Source organism: Mus caroli, unplaced genomic scaffold, assembly GCF_978045245.1.
Source record: "Mus caroli unplaced genomic scaffold, Mus_caroli_1 scaffold_6, whole genome shotgun sequence".
Lineage (NCBI taxonomy): Eukaryota > Metazoa > Chordata > Mammalia > Rodentia > Muridae > Mus > Mus caroli.
Genome location: NW_028227261.1, coordinates 107,330,684 through 107,345,253, shown reverse-complemented (window position 1 = coordinate 107,345,253; position 14,570 = coordinate 107,330,684). Strand labels below are relative to the sequence as shown.

Sequence of the window (14,570 nt, the reverse complement as noted above, 5' to 3'; positions counted from 1 at the left end):
TTGACTATTGGAAGTGCTACTTTTTTATATTAAAAGTCTTGGAGAATTAACACTATAAATTGTACATATGTCCCTTTAAAAAATATAATTACAGGTTAAATTTAAGCTGTGAATACTTAAGAAATCTGAAGGGTTTTTGAAAAATTTCTTAGATTTTATTAATGCACCAAGAGGACTGCAAATCTACCTGCTTCCCCCACCCCAAGAAATCCTTATAGTACCACCAAAATAATATAATAAATAAAAGGCAAATCTGATAACAAGAAGAGGTAGCTAAAATACGATTAACGCCAGACAAAGTAACGGTCAAGCTGCACAGCCTTAGGTGAGAGGTGTTTTATGTCGAGATACCATTCCCTGTGCTGCATTATTAATCATTATATAGCTAGTAAGATATGTATATATGGCTAAAACTGTTAGAATATAAGACACATAAAACAACTGTAGATTAAGAAAAGCAGGATTCAAATTAGAGAATAAAGAGTTAATGAATTCCAATTTTGCAATCATAAATAGCATTCTTTCAGAATACTACTGGATTTTCCAGGAAGTTTACCATGCAGAGGTCTATAAAGAACACTCTGATTAGAAATTAACGATAACCAAAACTAAATCAATAAAAGCCAAATAAATGTGTTTACTTGGAAATTTTATATTTTCTCAATAATCCTTTGGTTAAGGGAAATTTAGTTACATAAATCTAGAAATGATTGTGTACCCTCCATACCAGAACTGGTAGTTCTGATAAAGTAATGTCTAAAGGAAAATTAGAAGGCAAGAAGTTTGAAGATCAAGCTGGAGATAGAACATTTTGGTAATGCAAAGAAAACAGAAGTACAGGAAGAAGATTTGATCAATAAACTAAATTGTTTTTGTTAAACATTAAAATAGATATTTGGTAAACTTTTAAAAAGAGATTAAGTGAATAGAAAAAAGATAGAAAGGAGAATGGGATAGATAGGTAGATACAAAAATTAATTTATTTTTATTTTATGTGCATTGGTGTTTTGCCTGTATGTATGCCTGTATGTGAGGATGTCAGATCTTGGAGTTACAGATAGTTCTGAGCCACCATGTGAGTGCTGGGAATTGAACCCTGGGTCCTCTGGAAGAGTAGTAAGTGCTCTTAACCACTGAGTCATCTTTCTAACCCCCAATATATTTTAACTTTAGTTCTAAGGTTGGTGCATTTTATTTATTTACTTTAAACTTTTTATTGATTCTTTGCAAGTACATGAACTCCAATCCCGCTCATCTCCCTTTTCCCACATATCTGCCCTTCACTCTTGCAATTAACCACCCCACATAAAACACACACACACACACACCCTCACCACCACCATCAACACCACCAAAAAACAAGGCATAGAAAACATCTCACTGTGGAACTGTAGTATGTCACAGTGTGTCCTACAGTATAGCCCTCTGTCCATACATCTCCACTTGCAAATGTCCATTGTAATGAGTCATTGGTCTGGGTTGATAGTTTCTGTAATACCATCAATATTGGATTCTCATTGGGACTCCTCCTGGTTATCTTACTGTTCTGTGTCATGGAGATCCTGCAGCTTTGGATCAATAGGACTGGCCCTTTCACTTATCCCAACCATGTGCAGATGATAAAGATTTTAGGGTGGCCCATTTCAGAGCCCTGATCTGGGCCTGGACAATAGCTAAGAAGGTTGGCCCAATGACTTTTCTTTATCACTCTACCAGAGCAAGTTCTCCAGCACTGCTCCAGGTAGGCCACCCAATGCTGCCATCAGCAAGAAGCAGGGTCAGTTCTCTTGCTCTCATGTCCTTGGGGCCAACTCACTCCCACTCAAGCTTCCAGAGCCAGCTCCACTGTGCTACCCAGTCAAGCTGTGGGGCCCATTCTCCCAAGGGCTACAGCCTGTGAACTGGACTCTCACCCTCTGGGACAACTCACCTGTGCCCTCTCCACCAGGGCCAGCTCTACTGTGATGCCCAGGCAAGGTGCAGGGCCCACTTTCCTAAGTGTTGTGGCCAGTGAGAGGCAAGGCCAGCTCACCTGCTTTCATGACCTCAGGGTCAGATCTCCCGATTGCTACAGGTGGTGAGAGGAGGGAAGGGCATCATCTCTGCCCCATGCAACCTCAGGACAGAAAGATAAGTGACAGTGCCAACTCTCCTGAGCTCTCACCCTCAGGGGCTGGCTTTCCTGTGCCCCCTCTACCAGGGCCAACCCTACTGTGCTGCCTAGACGAGGTATAGGAAAGTTGTTGCATTCTAAACCAGTGTGATTTATCTTTCTGTATCCAGATTGCCCCCACCACTGCCCCTTGTTTTTAGAAGTTTCTTGTTTTACCTTTCTCATTGAGATGTATGGTAAGCTCCTGTATGTAATGCTAGGAAATGAACCCTAAGCTTCTTTTATGTTAGGCTTTACCCACTGAGGTTTATCCTTAACCCTTCAAAGTTTTATTATACAATTTGCTAATAGCTTTTTTTAAATGCATGTGGTTTTATCTGTTATTTTGTTTGTGTATATTGTCTAAACTATCCATTTGTTGTGTCATCTCTCCCAAGTGGTTTTCCTTTCTTTAGCTTTCTTCATATTTAGTGTGGGCATCTTTTTCAGAGAACTTTTCCTTTACTCTTTTAGAACTTTGCATGGCATTCACCAGTAGTGTGTTTTGTTCTTCATGTGATAAAGTAGAAGGCAAGAGTCTCACCCTCTACATCCTCTGAATGTTGTTTTTTCCCTGTGTGGGTTACACGTGTTCTTGTTTTCTAGAGGAAAAGCTACTAACCACAATGACAATATTAGCTCATTTTTTTCAGCAATGGGTCCCATAGGTCCTTAGCTGTTTGCTGGTCCAGGTGTTATTTCCTGTACCCTAAGTCAAAGACAGCTCTGGGAGGTGATTACTACTTACATCTTCTACCTCACTTAAATCTTATACCTCAGGCCCTTAGTCTAGGATGGTCTATTACATTCTCATACAGCCAAGGCACAGTGTTCCCTACAGCTCTTCTTTCCAGAGAGACAATATGGAGCCTTTCATCTTATGCATCAGTGTTTAGTCAGAACACTGTAGGTTTTCTCATTCTTTTTGTTCTTTTTTTTTTTTTTTTCTAAAGTAAGTATGAATTTATTGATGTAGCACGTAGGACTTTCCTATATTGTCATTTGTAAAATAAAGGACTAGAATCAGTGTAAACATTTCATGGCTATCAAGTTCTAGTATGAACTATTAGTCGGTAGTGTTTTGTATAAAGGTACTCCCAGAACCTTTGTGAATTTGGGTTGTAAGTGAAGCTATATTTCCTGTAGATACCCTCTTTGCTTCCACAGTAAAGTTCTTTTGCCAGCGTGGTTCAGATGTTACTAAAAGATTCCACAGATGGCAAGATAATAATGCTTGTGAATACCCATTGCTTTTGTTCCTCCAGTTTATATTGTGCTCTGTATTAGTATTGTCTCTTAGAGCTGTCAGAAGATTATTTGTGTAGCTTTTAAAATGGATAACAGCATGAAGTAGATGCTCTAAAGAATATTTTTGAATGATTGTGTAACAAATTTGGATTATAAAGTGCTTTGAGTACTGCTGATATTTAATGTCCAACTCTACATTTAACTCAGATCTTCTATAATTAGTACTGTTACAGAGCATAAGTCGAAAAATAAGGCTCAAAATAAATTAGTGACTTTTTTAGATTTACTTTGTGTCTGTCTGGTAGAGTTAGGATTTAGTGTAAGTCTTTTGTTTCTGATTTCTGTATGCTCAACAATTTTGTTCTTATAATGCCAACTAGTCAAATTGAAATCTGCCAAGTAAAAGTGTTTAGGAGAAAATAAGAAATGTAGATATTGTTTCACCACTCACCATCAGCAACAGAAGTTTCCGGTTTCTTTTTAGGATCTAATGTAATGCTGGGTACACCAGCCTGCTTTCTGCACACCCAGACTCAGAAGTGTAGAACAAAACTACTAAGAACTTGGCAGAACTGTAATTATGCCATGTGGAGCTTTACTTCCTGTTCTCTTCCTGCAGTTAATAACATGACTATTTTAACATGATCGTTTCCTGTCCTTAAACATGCTGGTAAAATCAGTCTTCTGTATCTGACTGTCTCATACTTAAGGTTCTCATTGCCATTGTCATTGTCTCATTGTCATTCATGCAGGTTTCTCAGTCATAAATACGGATGGACAAATATGTGTGTACATTTTTGTTCTCATCTCCATAGACAAAATTCTATAGAGTGACATGAATGGATTAAAAGGTAACTGTTTAAGGCTGTGTGTGTGCGCGCGCACATTTTACTTTGCAGAGTGAACAAAAGTTTAAGATTGGAATGAGGTAACTACTTCCTAAGGAGAATATGCTGATGTAGAACTGTGAAGGAAGTATAGAGAAAAGGATGGAACATAGAGAAGCATTTTAATTGTTTTCAGTATCATTGGGTAGGTATAATACACTCATCCTTTTGGAAGTTCATACATCTTTCAAATGTATATGTGGTAAAGTTTTCTTCTCTTCATCTTTTAGTCACCCAGTCCTTTCTTTGGAAGCTGATGTTACTTATTTCTTCCTTTAAATTTATTTATTTATTGTGTGTGTGTGTGTGTGTATATTGTGTGTGTGTGTGTATGGGGGGGCACTGGTAGAAAGTTGTCTGTTGAGTGAGGGATTAATCTCCATATCTCCATGGCCAGAGTATCTTTCTGTTCCTGCTTTAAATTTTTTGATACCGTGAGAGTTTATATTCAAGTGACTAATATGCTGTCACTTACTAATGCAGTTCATTCTTTGAGAGCTGTTGTCAAATTTCCCAAACCTGCTGAGTAGATCTTTATCTGGTACTAGTATAATTTATCTCATTTTGAACTTAAAGGAAGACCTTTGCATTACTCCCTTCTAATATCTCCTCTTGTAACTGGATAGCCTGTTCACAGCATGCTCGTATACATAAATAAATAAACCTAAAAAAAGTTGGGTGTGATACCAACTTTCAGTACTTGGAAGCCAGAAACAGACAAATTTCTGTCACTTCAGGGCCATCCAGAGCTACATGACCCTGTCTCGAATGAACAACAAACTCAAGGCAATAACCTGGTTTCGTTTCTTTTCTCTTTTCTTTTCTTTTCTTTTCTTTTCTTTTCTTTTCTTTTCTTTTCTTTTCTTTTCTTTCTTTCTTAAATGGTTTTAGAGCTTTATTGTAGAAAGGCAGGGAGAAAGGAGAGAAGGTAGAAAGAGAGAGGGAGAGGCCGGCCATGGCCACGTAGAGAGAGGGGGAAGGGAAAGAGAGAAAGAAGGCTAGAGAGTAAGAGAGGTGAGGGCTAAAGAGCCAGCCCTGTAGTTTCATCTGTACTAATAGCAGTATATTGAAAGGAGGAAGAGAATTTTCCTGAGATGCTTGCTGTATTCAGAAGTAGAAGAAAGGGGGGAGAGAAGAGAGGGGAAAGCATATTGGGAATGGTGTGGGCAAAGTAGATTTTGCAGAAGAATTGGAGTAGAAGAATAGGTGGAAAGAAGTGCCTCAAAGCATTTGTCAGGTACGGAGAGGATTTATCACCCTCATACTGTACAGTAAAGAAAGATACCCAAGGGAACTGCTCTCGTTTTATTTGAGTCACTTTATTTGACATGCTAGGAGTTTGGTATCTGATAATCTTTCACATCACTCTGACTTACTCGGGAATATTTGAAAACCTCACTGGAAGTAATTATATTCCTGATATCAGTCTGAGTGGAGGGGGTTTTTGTTTGTTTTTTTAAGGTTTTTTTTTTTTTTTTTTGGTGTGGAATTGAAGTGAAATCTATGTACAGACATTTTAATAACCATCAAAATTATAACACTTAGTTGCAGGAAAGCAACCAGTGCAAATAATTAATGTGATGATTTAATGAACAATACCATCTGTGATCATCCCTATAAGCAAGAGTGAAGTGAAAACAGTGAACTAGACTACTGCTCTATGGGTAGAAAGAAAAGTTTATTTGGGGAATTAGAACCTTCTATGGCTATTTCTTTTGGGGGTTGCTTGAACAGCCTGAAACTAAGAGTAGTAGCGAGGTTTTTAGGCCGGAAGAGCCAGGAGCTATCCTGGGGTCTTTGGTTTGTATTAGGTGTGTGCTAATAAGGAGATTGTTGGCTGTGAGGCAGATAAAGGAAATAATGGTTCTTCCTGACAAACAGAGATCTGCTTCAACAAGTTTCTGAGGAATTCTGATAGGCTTTTGTTTATATCTTAGCAATTCTGTTTCAGTCTGAGTACAGACTGAGGTGTCATTTAAGACATAATCAGTGCCATTTTGTGGTACCCATTTAGTTGGAATATCCATCTTACCTGTCCCAGAGGTTGGACTATGATGGCGTGTGTCTTGTTCCCTCCTCCTCCATTGTTATTTTTATAACTTTGATTGTGAAGTATATCTAGATTTCAGAATGTTGAAAGTTCAAGGAAATATACTTCTCAGAATTAAACCTTTGCATAATTCCAGAGATTATGGGATAGAAATAAGATTGGACAGTATATTAGGAAGGTACTAAACATTGAGTTTGGCTTTTTATCTTTGCAATCAATAAGAAAAAAAATCAGGCTAAGGATCTAAACGTGAAGCTGTCCAGTTGAGCCACAGTTGAGATGTGTGTGTGTGTGTGTTCGCCAGAGGTCAATATTGGGTATCTTCTTCAATTGTTTTTCACCTTTTTTTGAGATAGGGTTTCTCATTGAACTTGAAGTGCACCAGTTTAGTAACACTGACCGGCCTGCAAGTCCCAGAGATTGTCATGTTCCTCCTCCTCCTCTTCAAGTGTTAGGATTGCAGGCATGTGCCACCATACCAGGCTTTTACATGAGCACTAGAAAGCTCAAGTCATTTGTGTTCATGATGATTATCCAGAGGGGATTCGGATCCATCTGTGTAGCCTAAGGAGAATAATTGCTGTTAATCATTATGGGTCTCTTAACTTGATTTCTTCATAAATGACAGAACTGAATTACAGTCTCCTGAAACTCTTAAGAGGAAAACCAGTAAAACACTTCAAGGTACAAATTGTATTATGTACATTTCTCTTGCTGTAGTAAAATATCCTGATAGAAACAAGGGAGAAAGGGTTTAATTTGGCCCCCAGCTTGAGGGTGTAGTTTATCATGTCAGGGAAGTCATGGCACCTCAGGAGCTTGAGGCAGTTGGCCAAGTTGTACTACAGTCAGGAAGTTAAGAGTGATGAATGCCTGTGTTCAGTTGCAGTTTGGGACTTCACGTGCCATTCACAATCACATACACATAGTCCGGAACTTTCTGTGATAGATTCCACTAGCACAGGAAGTAATACAAGAATTAGTCAGCGGGAATACATGAAATTAAAAGCTTCTGTACAACAAAGGCTACAATCAGCAGATCAGCAAAGAGAGCCTACAAAATGGGGGTGGGAGGTGGGGGGCAACTATGTATCAAACAGTATCAAGAGTCTGATACTTAAAATACACAAAGAGCTTCAAGCACCAAAAAAAGAAAAAAAAAATCACCTTGTTAATAGGCAGGCTACTGCATGAGCAGCTAGTTGTCAAAAGAAAATATATAAGAGGTCAATAAATACTTAAGACAGCACTCAACATTTTTAGCTATATAATATAGGAAATGAATATTGGAACTACTTTTTGAGCCTATTTCAGATACTTAAAATACTCATCCTTATACTTCTGTTTCTTTAGACCCCACTCTTGGTACCAGTTTTTGTCTTAGGTAGGGTGAATGTTGCTGTGATAAAACACCACAACCAAGTTGGGGAGGAGGGGATTTTATGCTTTTACATCGCTGTTCATCATCCAGGCATCAGTAAGGCAGGACAGGAACTAAAAATAAGTCAGGAAGCTAGAGTCAGGAGCTGATGCAGAGGCCATGGAGGAGTGCTGCTTACTGGCTTACTCCACATGGCTTGCTCAGCCTTCTTGCTTATAGAAGCTAGAACCACCAGCCCAAGGGTGGCCCACTCACACTGGGCTAAGCCTTCCCACATCAATCGCTGGTCTTATTGAGGCATTTTTTTTTCAGTTGAGGTTTTTTCTTCTCTGATGACTCTAGCTGTGTCAGCATAAAAGATGACACAAAGCTAGCCAGGATAACAGAAATACTTGTATAGGCATAATGTTACTGTGTAGTGTATAAAATTATTCTTGTATTATTCAAATGCTGGTTTCTCTGCCACCATATCTTGTCACAATCTGGACATGGCATTATAATGCTTATTCTAAGTATCTCCTATTTCAAGTTTGTAATGTAAACATTGCTCTCCATTTATTCTCTGACTTGTCAATAGAATCAGCCAGTGCCTGCACAGAAGAGACAATAGGGCTGGGCTTCTTCCAGCCAGGGGAAGGAGTGAGGGTAGGGGTAAGAAGAGTGGGGAAGAAGGGACTTATAGTACTACGTAGAAGTTTGGAGAGACACCAGGGAAAAACACCTAGAGCCCAGAACCAGACCAATACTAAAATGCAAATATCTCAGGGATTTTGGCTGGGAAGTAACCAGATTAGCTTAGATGATTAGAACAGGTCAATGACTGCCAGGTTATTGTGTTGTAAAGCTAATTAAATAAATCTTACAATGTCTCATTCATTTGGGAGCTAGTCGGGGATAAAGAAAAACTGCCACTTTAAAAAATGCACTTACATACTTGAACATTCATGTTTATAGTTTCACTGTTCATAACAGCCAGAGAATGTAACCCACTTAGATGTCCATCAGCAGATAAATGCACATAAACATAGTCCATGTATACAGTGGAATTTTGTTCCTCAGTATCAATTTAGGAAAATGGATAGAACTATAAATCATGTTAAATGAAGTAAACCAGACACAGAATGACAGATGCTGTTTTCTCTCACGTGAGACCTGGATTTAACTGTGTGTGTGATAGATCTAGAACAGGGACTGTCAGGATGTGAAGGATCTTACTTGAGAATGTACTGGAATACATAAGACATAAAAAGAGACTATTTGTAAAGGGAAAGGTGATGAGGAGAGGACATGGGTGAATTACAATATAGTGTAATGATACATATGTGTAACAATGCAATCATAATATCCATTACTTTGTATACTAACTTAAAATGTTTACAAATGGAAACAAGACCTAGTTTAATTAAAAATATTTTAATTACATTTTTATTTGGGATGTAGTACTTATAAGAGAAAATGTACCACTGTACATGTGTGTCAGTCAACTTAAAAGAGTCAGTTTCTCCATTTACCATGTGGGTTCTGGTGATCAAACTCAGGTCCCCAGGCTTGGTGGGAAGTGGCAAAAAGCTACTGAGCATTTTGCCAGCCCCACTTTTACTTTAAAAAATTATTTGTGTGTACTGTGTGTGAGTAGAGTTCAAAAGACAATTTTGGGAGTTGCCAGCCCAAAGCCCTATTTTAATAAAAGAGGAGAGAGGTGGAGGCTGGAGAGATGGCTCAATGGTTAAGAACACACGAACACATGCTATTCTGTCAGAGGACTAAGTTCTGTTCCCAGTACCCGTATCAGGTATGCACAGCAGCCTATAACCCTCTCATCTGGCCTCCCCAGGCACCATATGCACATGGCATACACACAGAGGCACTGAAACATACACATAAAGGAAAAACATTAAAATTAAAAATGGGAATGAGATAACCCAGATCTATTTAATAATAAAGTCAGTTATAATTTTAGGGGGAGATATAGTGCTGAGTTTTGAAACCAAGGTCTTGCACATGTCAGGCATTACCACTGACTACGTCCCTAACCCCTGATTTTTTTTTTTTTTTTTTTTAAGAAGCAATCTTACTGTGTATGTAACTCAGGCTATTTTGGAATTTTGGATTCTCTTGCCTCTGCCTTCTAAGCACTAGAATTAAAAGTGTGCACTACACACTTAGCTTACAGACTTCAACTTGTAAGAAATGAGAATTAAGATATATGTTCATGAGAATCTGTTTCTGTTTTAATTTACATAAACTATTTTACTATGTCATATGTCTCAGTCAGGGTTTCTATTACTGAGACGAAACACCATGGCCAAAACAGAAGTTTGGCTTACATTTCCAGATCACAATCCATCATTGGAGGAAGTTAGAACGGGAATTCAAACAGGGCTGGAACCTGGAGGCAGGAGCTGATGCAAGAGCTCTTGGAGGAGTGCTGCTTACTGGCTTGCTTCCCTGGTTTGTTCTTATAGAACTGAGGACCACCACAGCTCAGGGATGGTACCACTCAAATGGGCTGGGCCCTCCCCCATTGATCACTAATTGAGAATATGCTGGATCTCATGTAGGCATTTCCTCAACTGAGGCTTCTTTCTCTGTGATGACTCTAGCTTCTGTCAAGCAGACACACAAAACCAGCCTGTACATCATATAATAGCAAGCCTATATTCAGGCATCTGATTTAGACTGGAAAAATGGAATTTTAAAATTCCCTCAAGACATAAACCCTTGCCTGGATAAGCATTGTGTTATAGGATGTTTATATTGTCTAGTGACCTTTCTTGTTGAAAGACTAGTAAGAGAAGCCCTTCAGCATTGGCATTTTTCAAAATTTCATCATATGTAGACCTCTTTGAAATGAAAAGTGCAAAACAATTTTTCACATTATTCCTTAAATCGTAAACATGAAACTAGAAGACGTAAAACTTAATGTTTTGGGTTTATTTACAACTATAAATTAAATCTGTAAATTAGAATCAAAGACAACTACAAATAATAGAATGCAAATTAATACAATTATTTGGTGTGACAATTGATGTTTCTGTTTTATTGTAGAAATAAGATGACCTTAGGTCTGATTCTGTTTTTATATCTGTTTCACTGTTGTAACTGCAGTGATAATAAATGCTGCAAGTGGCTGCTCTGATCAGTAATGTTCAAGATAGTATTAATGACCTCAGGGCTTGTTGGGAAGTTTAGGATAATGAGGTCTCATACCTAACCAAAGCTAGGGGATCAGTTCTCAAATATCAGCTTTAAAGAGTTATTTTGTTTACTGGAAGATGTGGCTCACATTATACTATAATTGAAGTCTTCACTAAATGGTTTTCTAAACCAATTATTGGAAGTTAGAACAAAAAGTGTTGTTGAATATCACAGCCATATATAATGCTAGTAAATGTTTGCCAAGTGTCCTACAAAGAAAGGATTTGTGTAAGGCTTGCATGGACTCGGGGCACTGGCTATTTCAACTTGACCAGGTTTACATTGTGCTGTGTATTTAAGTGTTACTTAATCCTGTGATTCAAGTGTTACTTGTATGTTTTTACTGTATACACATTGTGAAGCTGTCTGTATGTAAAGTGTGCCACATGGACACTTGACCAGAATGAGCTTTTCACATAACTATAGAAACAGCAGTGAAAGTTTTGTAATGCTTGTGGAGATAGATGGTGGTTACTCAGGATCCAGAATGTTTGTCATTGTAGATAGATTATCTTTGGAATGAAAATGTGTATGTAATTCATAGACTGCATTTCTCTCCTTGATGTTTGTGATCTCTTGTTTGGGCAACTATTTAGCAAATGTATTTTTCTGATACTATACTATCTAGAGGTCCAGAATAAAACAAGATAGCTCAACACAGCCCTTCCTAAAGTAAGGAGAGACACTAACAACAAACTATATAGACAGATTTGCATGCACCTTCAAGGTATGCAGAAGTATGTGGGAGCAAATGAAACAAACCCCAGTATTTGAAGGGGAGAAGTAAGATCACTTGTGGAAAGGATCTTTGAATAGAATTCTTTGAAGGATAATCTTGAAGGAGGAAGAGACAGAGAAGTGGAATTTGACTAGGCAGAGAGAACTACTAAATCTCTTTGCCAAAATCAACATCATATTTATCTCTTTTTAACAGTGTTCGGTCTTTTTACTTTTCTTGAGTTCCCTTCATACTTGGTTAGAGTTAAGTCAAATGACTGAACTCCAGGAAGAAAGAAAATATTCTTTCAATTTACTACTATTATTTATGTGTGAGGAAGAGAACACAGTGGAGGTCAGATGACAACTTTGGGGGTTGGTTCTTTCCTTCCATCTTTTATATAAGTTTTTGAGATTGAGGTCAAGTCAGCAGGTTATGTGGCAAGTGCATCTCATTCTGAAGATGTTTTATAATGGTCAAATAAAACTTGGTAATCTCTTAAAATAATAGGCAAGTGTGCTGGTTGCAGCAGAAACCTTTTTAAGCATTCTCGAAAAGAACCTGATATCCCCGAGTTAAGAGTTTAGCTATCAAGTCAGTTCAGGGTCTCCAAACACCATTAGCTATGATGATTTGGTAGAAGGACTCACAGTGAGACCAGGTTGGAAGACAGAAAAAAGTAAAAGGATGTAGGAAGGGGAAGAAGTCAGAAACATGATTTGAGAAACTCAGAATTGCTACGGAGAATACTTTTTTTTTTTTTCCTAAAATCATCTCAAACAAGATGCTCCAGAAAACAAGCTATGCTTATTTAGAGCTTGGATGTTTCCTAAATCTAATGAAACCACCTATGCCTGCTGTCATGGTTCTCTGTGGAGGGGGGTGGTGGTAGGGTTGTTTAGACCTATAATACCACTACACCACAACAATGGGAGGCTGAGGCAGGAGGATAGCAAATTGGAGGCCTGCCTGGGCCACTTACCAGGTCTGTGTCTCAAGGTTTTGAAAATGCAAAAAAGCTTCAGGGTATATAGTTCAGTACTTAGTGATACTGTGTTTGCCAAGCATAATAAGGCCAAAAATTCAAAAAGGTAATTCCCTAAGTTAATAGAAAGATGTAATGTAGCTCATATATTTACTTGATATTTTATTTTATTTTATTTTTAAAGATTTATTTATTTATTTATTTATTTATTATATGTAAGTACACTGTAGCTGTCTTCAGATGCACCAGAAGAGGGCGTCAGATCTCAGTACGGATGGTTGTGAGCCACCATGTGGTTGCTGGGATTTGAACTCTGGACCTTCGGAAGAGCAGTCGGGTGCTCTTACCCACTGAGCCATCTCGCCAGCCCTTACTTGATATTTTAAACTTAAATTTTGAGATTTGCTTAATCTTTAAGCCTTGTAGATTATATTGTATGAACAATAAAAATACCTCAAGAAGCTCTTTATAATTTTGGAGGTATACTGTTCTTGTCCTAGATGAATTTCTGCCTGAATAAATTTTCTGCTTTTGATTCACTCTGGCTCACCTTGAGATTCATTCCTTTTTGCCTTCCCTAAGAGGAGGGAACTTAAGGCCATGGTGGCAGTGCTAGGCTGTGTTTCCCTTTTGCCACTAAGAAGACTCAGAGCTGTTACAGTCATGGATACAAGGCACTACAATGAAAAGATAGAGCTTAAGTTTGACAAAGCTGAAAGGCACGTAGGCAGTAGTTTGGCAGAGAACTGGAACACTTTTGTAGATAGTGTCCCAGTGGAGCAGGACCCTTCATTCTCTTAGCAGTGGCATGTACAAAGCACTGCAAGCCAGTGAAGCCAACCTGAGCCTTGGTTAGTGTCCAGGGTTTTACTGAGGGTCAGCCACCAGCCATGATATTAGTTAGATTTTTCATTGCTATGACAAAGTATCTGACAGAAACAAATTAAGGATTGCTAACCTTAGTCTTTAAGGAAGGGCTTAGTTCACTGAGTTTTAAAGGTTTCGGTTTCAGGTTGGGAAGGGCATGGCAGAGCATCTTAAATGGGTCTTTCTGTCTGTCACTGTCTCTCTGTCTGTCTCTCTCTCTCTCTCTCTTTTTTTTTTTTTTTTTTTATTTATTATATGTAAGTACATTGTAGCTGTCTTCAGACACACCAGAAGACATTTTGGGTGGTTGTGAGCCACCATGTGGTTGCTGGGATTTGAACTCTGGACCTTCGGAAGAGCAGTCGGGTGCTCTTACCCACTGAGCCATCTCACCAGCCCTCTCTCTCTCTTTCAGAACAGTAACATCCATATTCAGGGCAGGTCCCCTGCCTCCACCTAAAATCTCCCTAGAAATGCCTTCAGAGGAGTGCTTTACAAATCTCTTAGGTAGTTCTAAACCTGATAAAGTTGATGATCTAGATTAGCTATCACAATCCATAGGTTTATAGTCTGCATAACAGCTGAGTTAAGTAAGGTCTTAACTGCCTCCATTCCAACAAACAAAAATAGATCTTTTCTGTGACTCACATTGTTAGTACAAACTATCTGGTCAAATTGGTACTGTGTGACCCAAGGCCTTACACATACAGAAACATTCTTATCAGAGAGCATATCCCAGAGGCTCAGCGCTCACATCCAGTCGAGGACAGTTCTGAAGATATGCTGTTCTTGTGAACATGCTGGGTTGTTTAACTCAGGCCTGCTAAGTAAACTTACTTGCATAAGCCATTTAGGAAGAAAGCTTTCTTCTGGGCTGTTGTCTGCCCACTACTCTTTTTTTTCTATATATAATGAACCTTCCTGGTCTCATCATTGTTGGCCATTCCTCCTAACTGGTCTTTTCCCTTGCCAGTGAGTAATTAGATTACCTATTATGTTGTTCATTCAGCAAGAAGTTTTGAATACTGCCCTTGGGCATAAAACCAACCATATGTTGTGGATTTCCAGGATAAATATGGGTCTC

The 14,570-nt window shown here is 38.5% G+C and overlaps 1 protein-coding gene across 4 annotated transcripts in view; it reads left to right on the top strand.

The window, feature by feature from the left end:
- Tgfbr1 (transforming growth factor beta receptor 1) overlaps positions 1-14,570 on the top strand; it is a 61,628-nt gene that overhangs the window by 14,154 nt on the left and 32,904 nt on the right. The window contains exon 1 of one of the 4 annotated variants that reach the window (XM_085839306.1): positions 3,666-4,251. The exons of the other annotated variants lie outside the window; for them this stretch is intronic. Within the exon in view, the coding sequence (XP_085695432.1) occupies positions 4,236-4,251 (16 nt within the window). The 5' untranslated portion in view covers positions 3,666-4,235. Of the gene's footprint in view, positions 1-3,665; positions 4,252-14,570 lie in introns of those variants that run through there. 4 annotated transcript variants of the gene reach the window in all.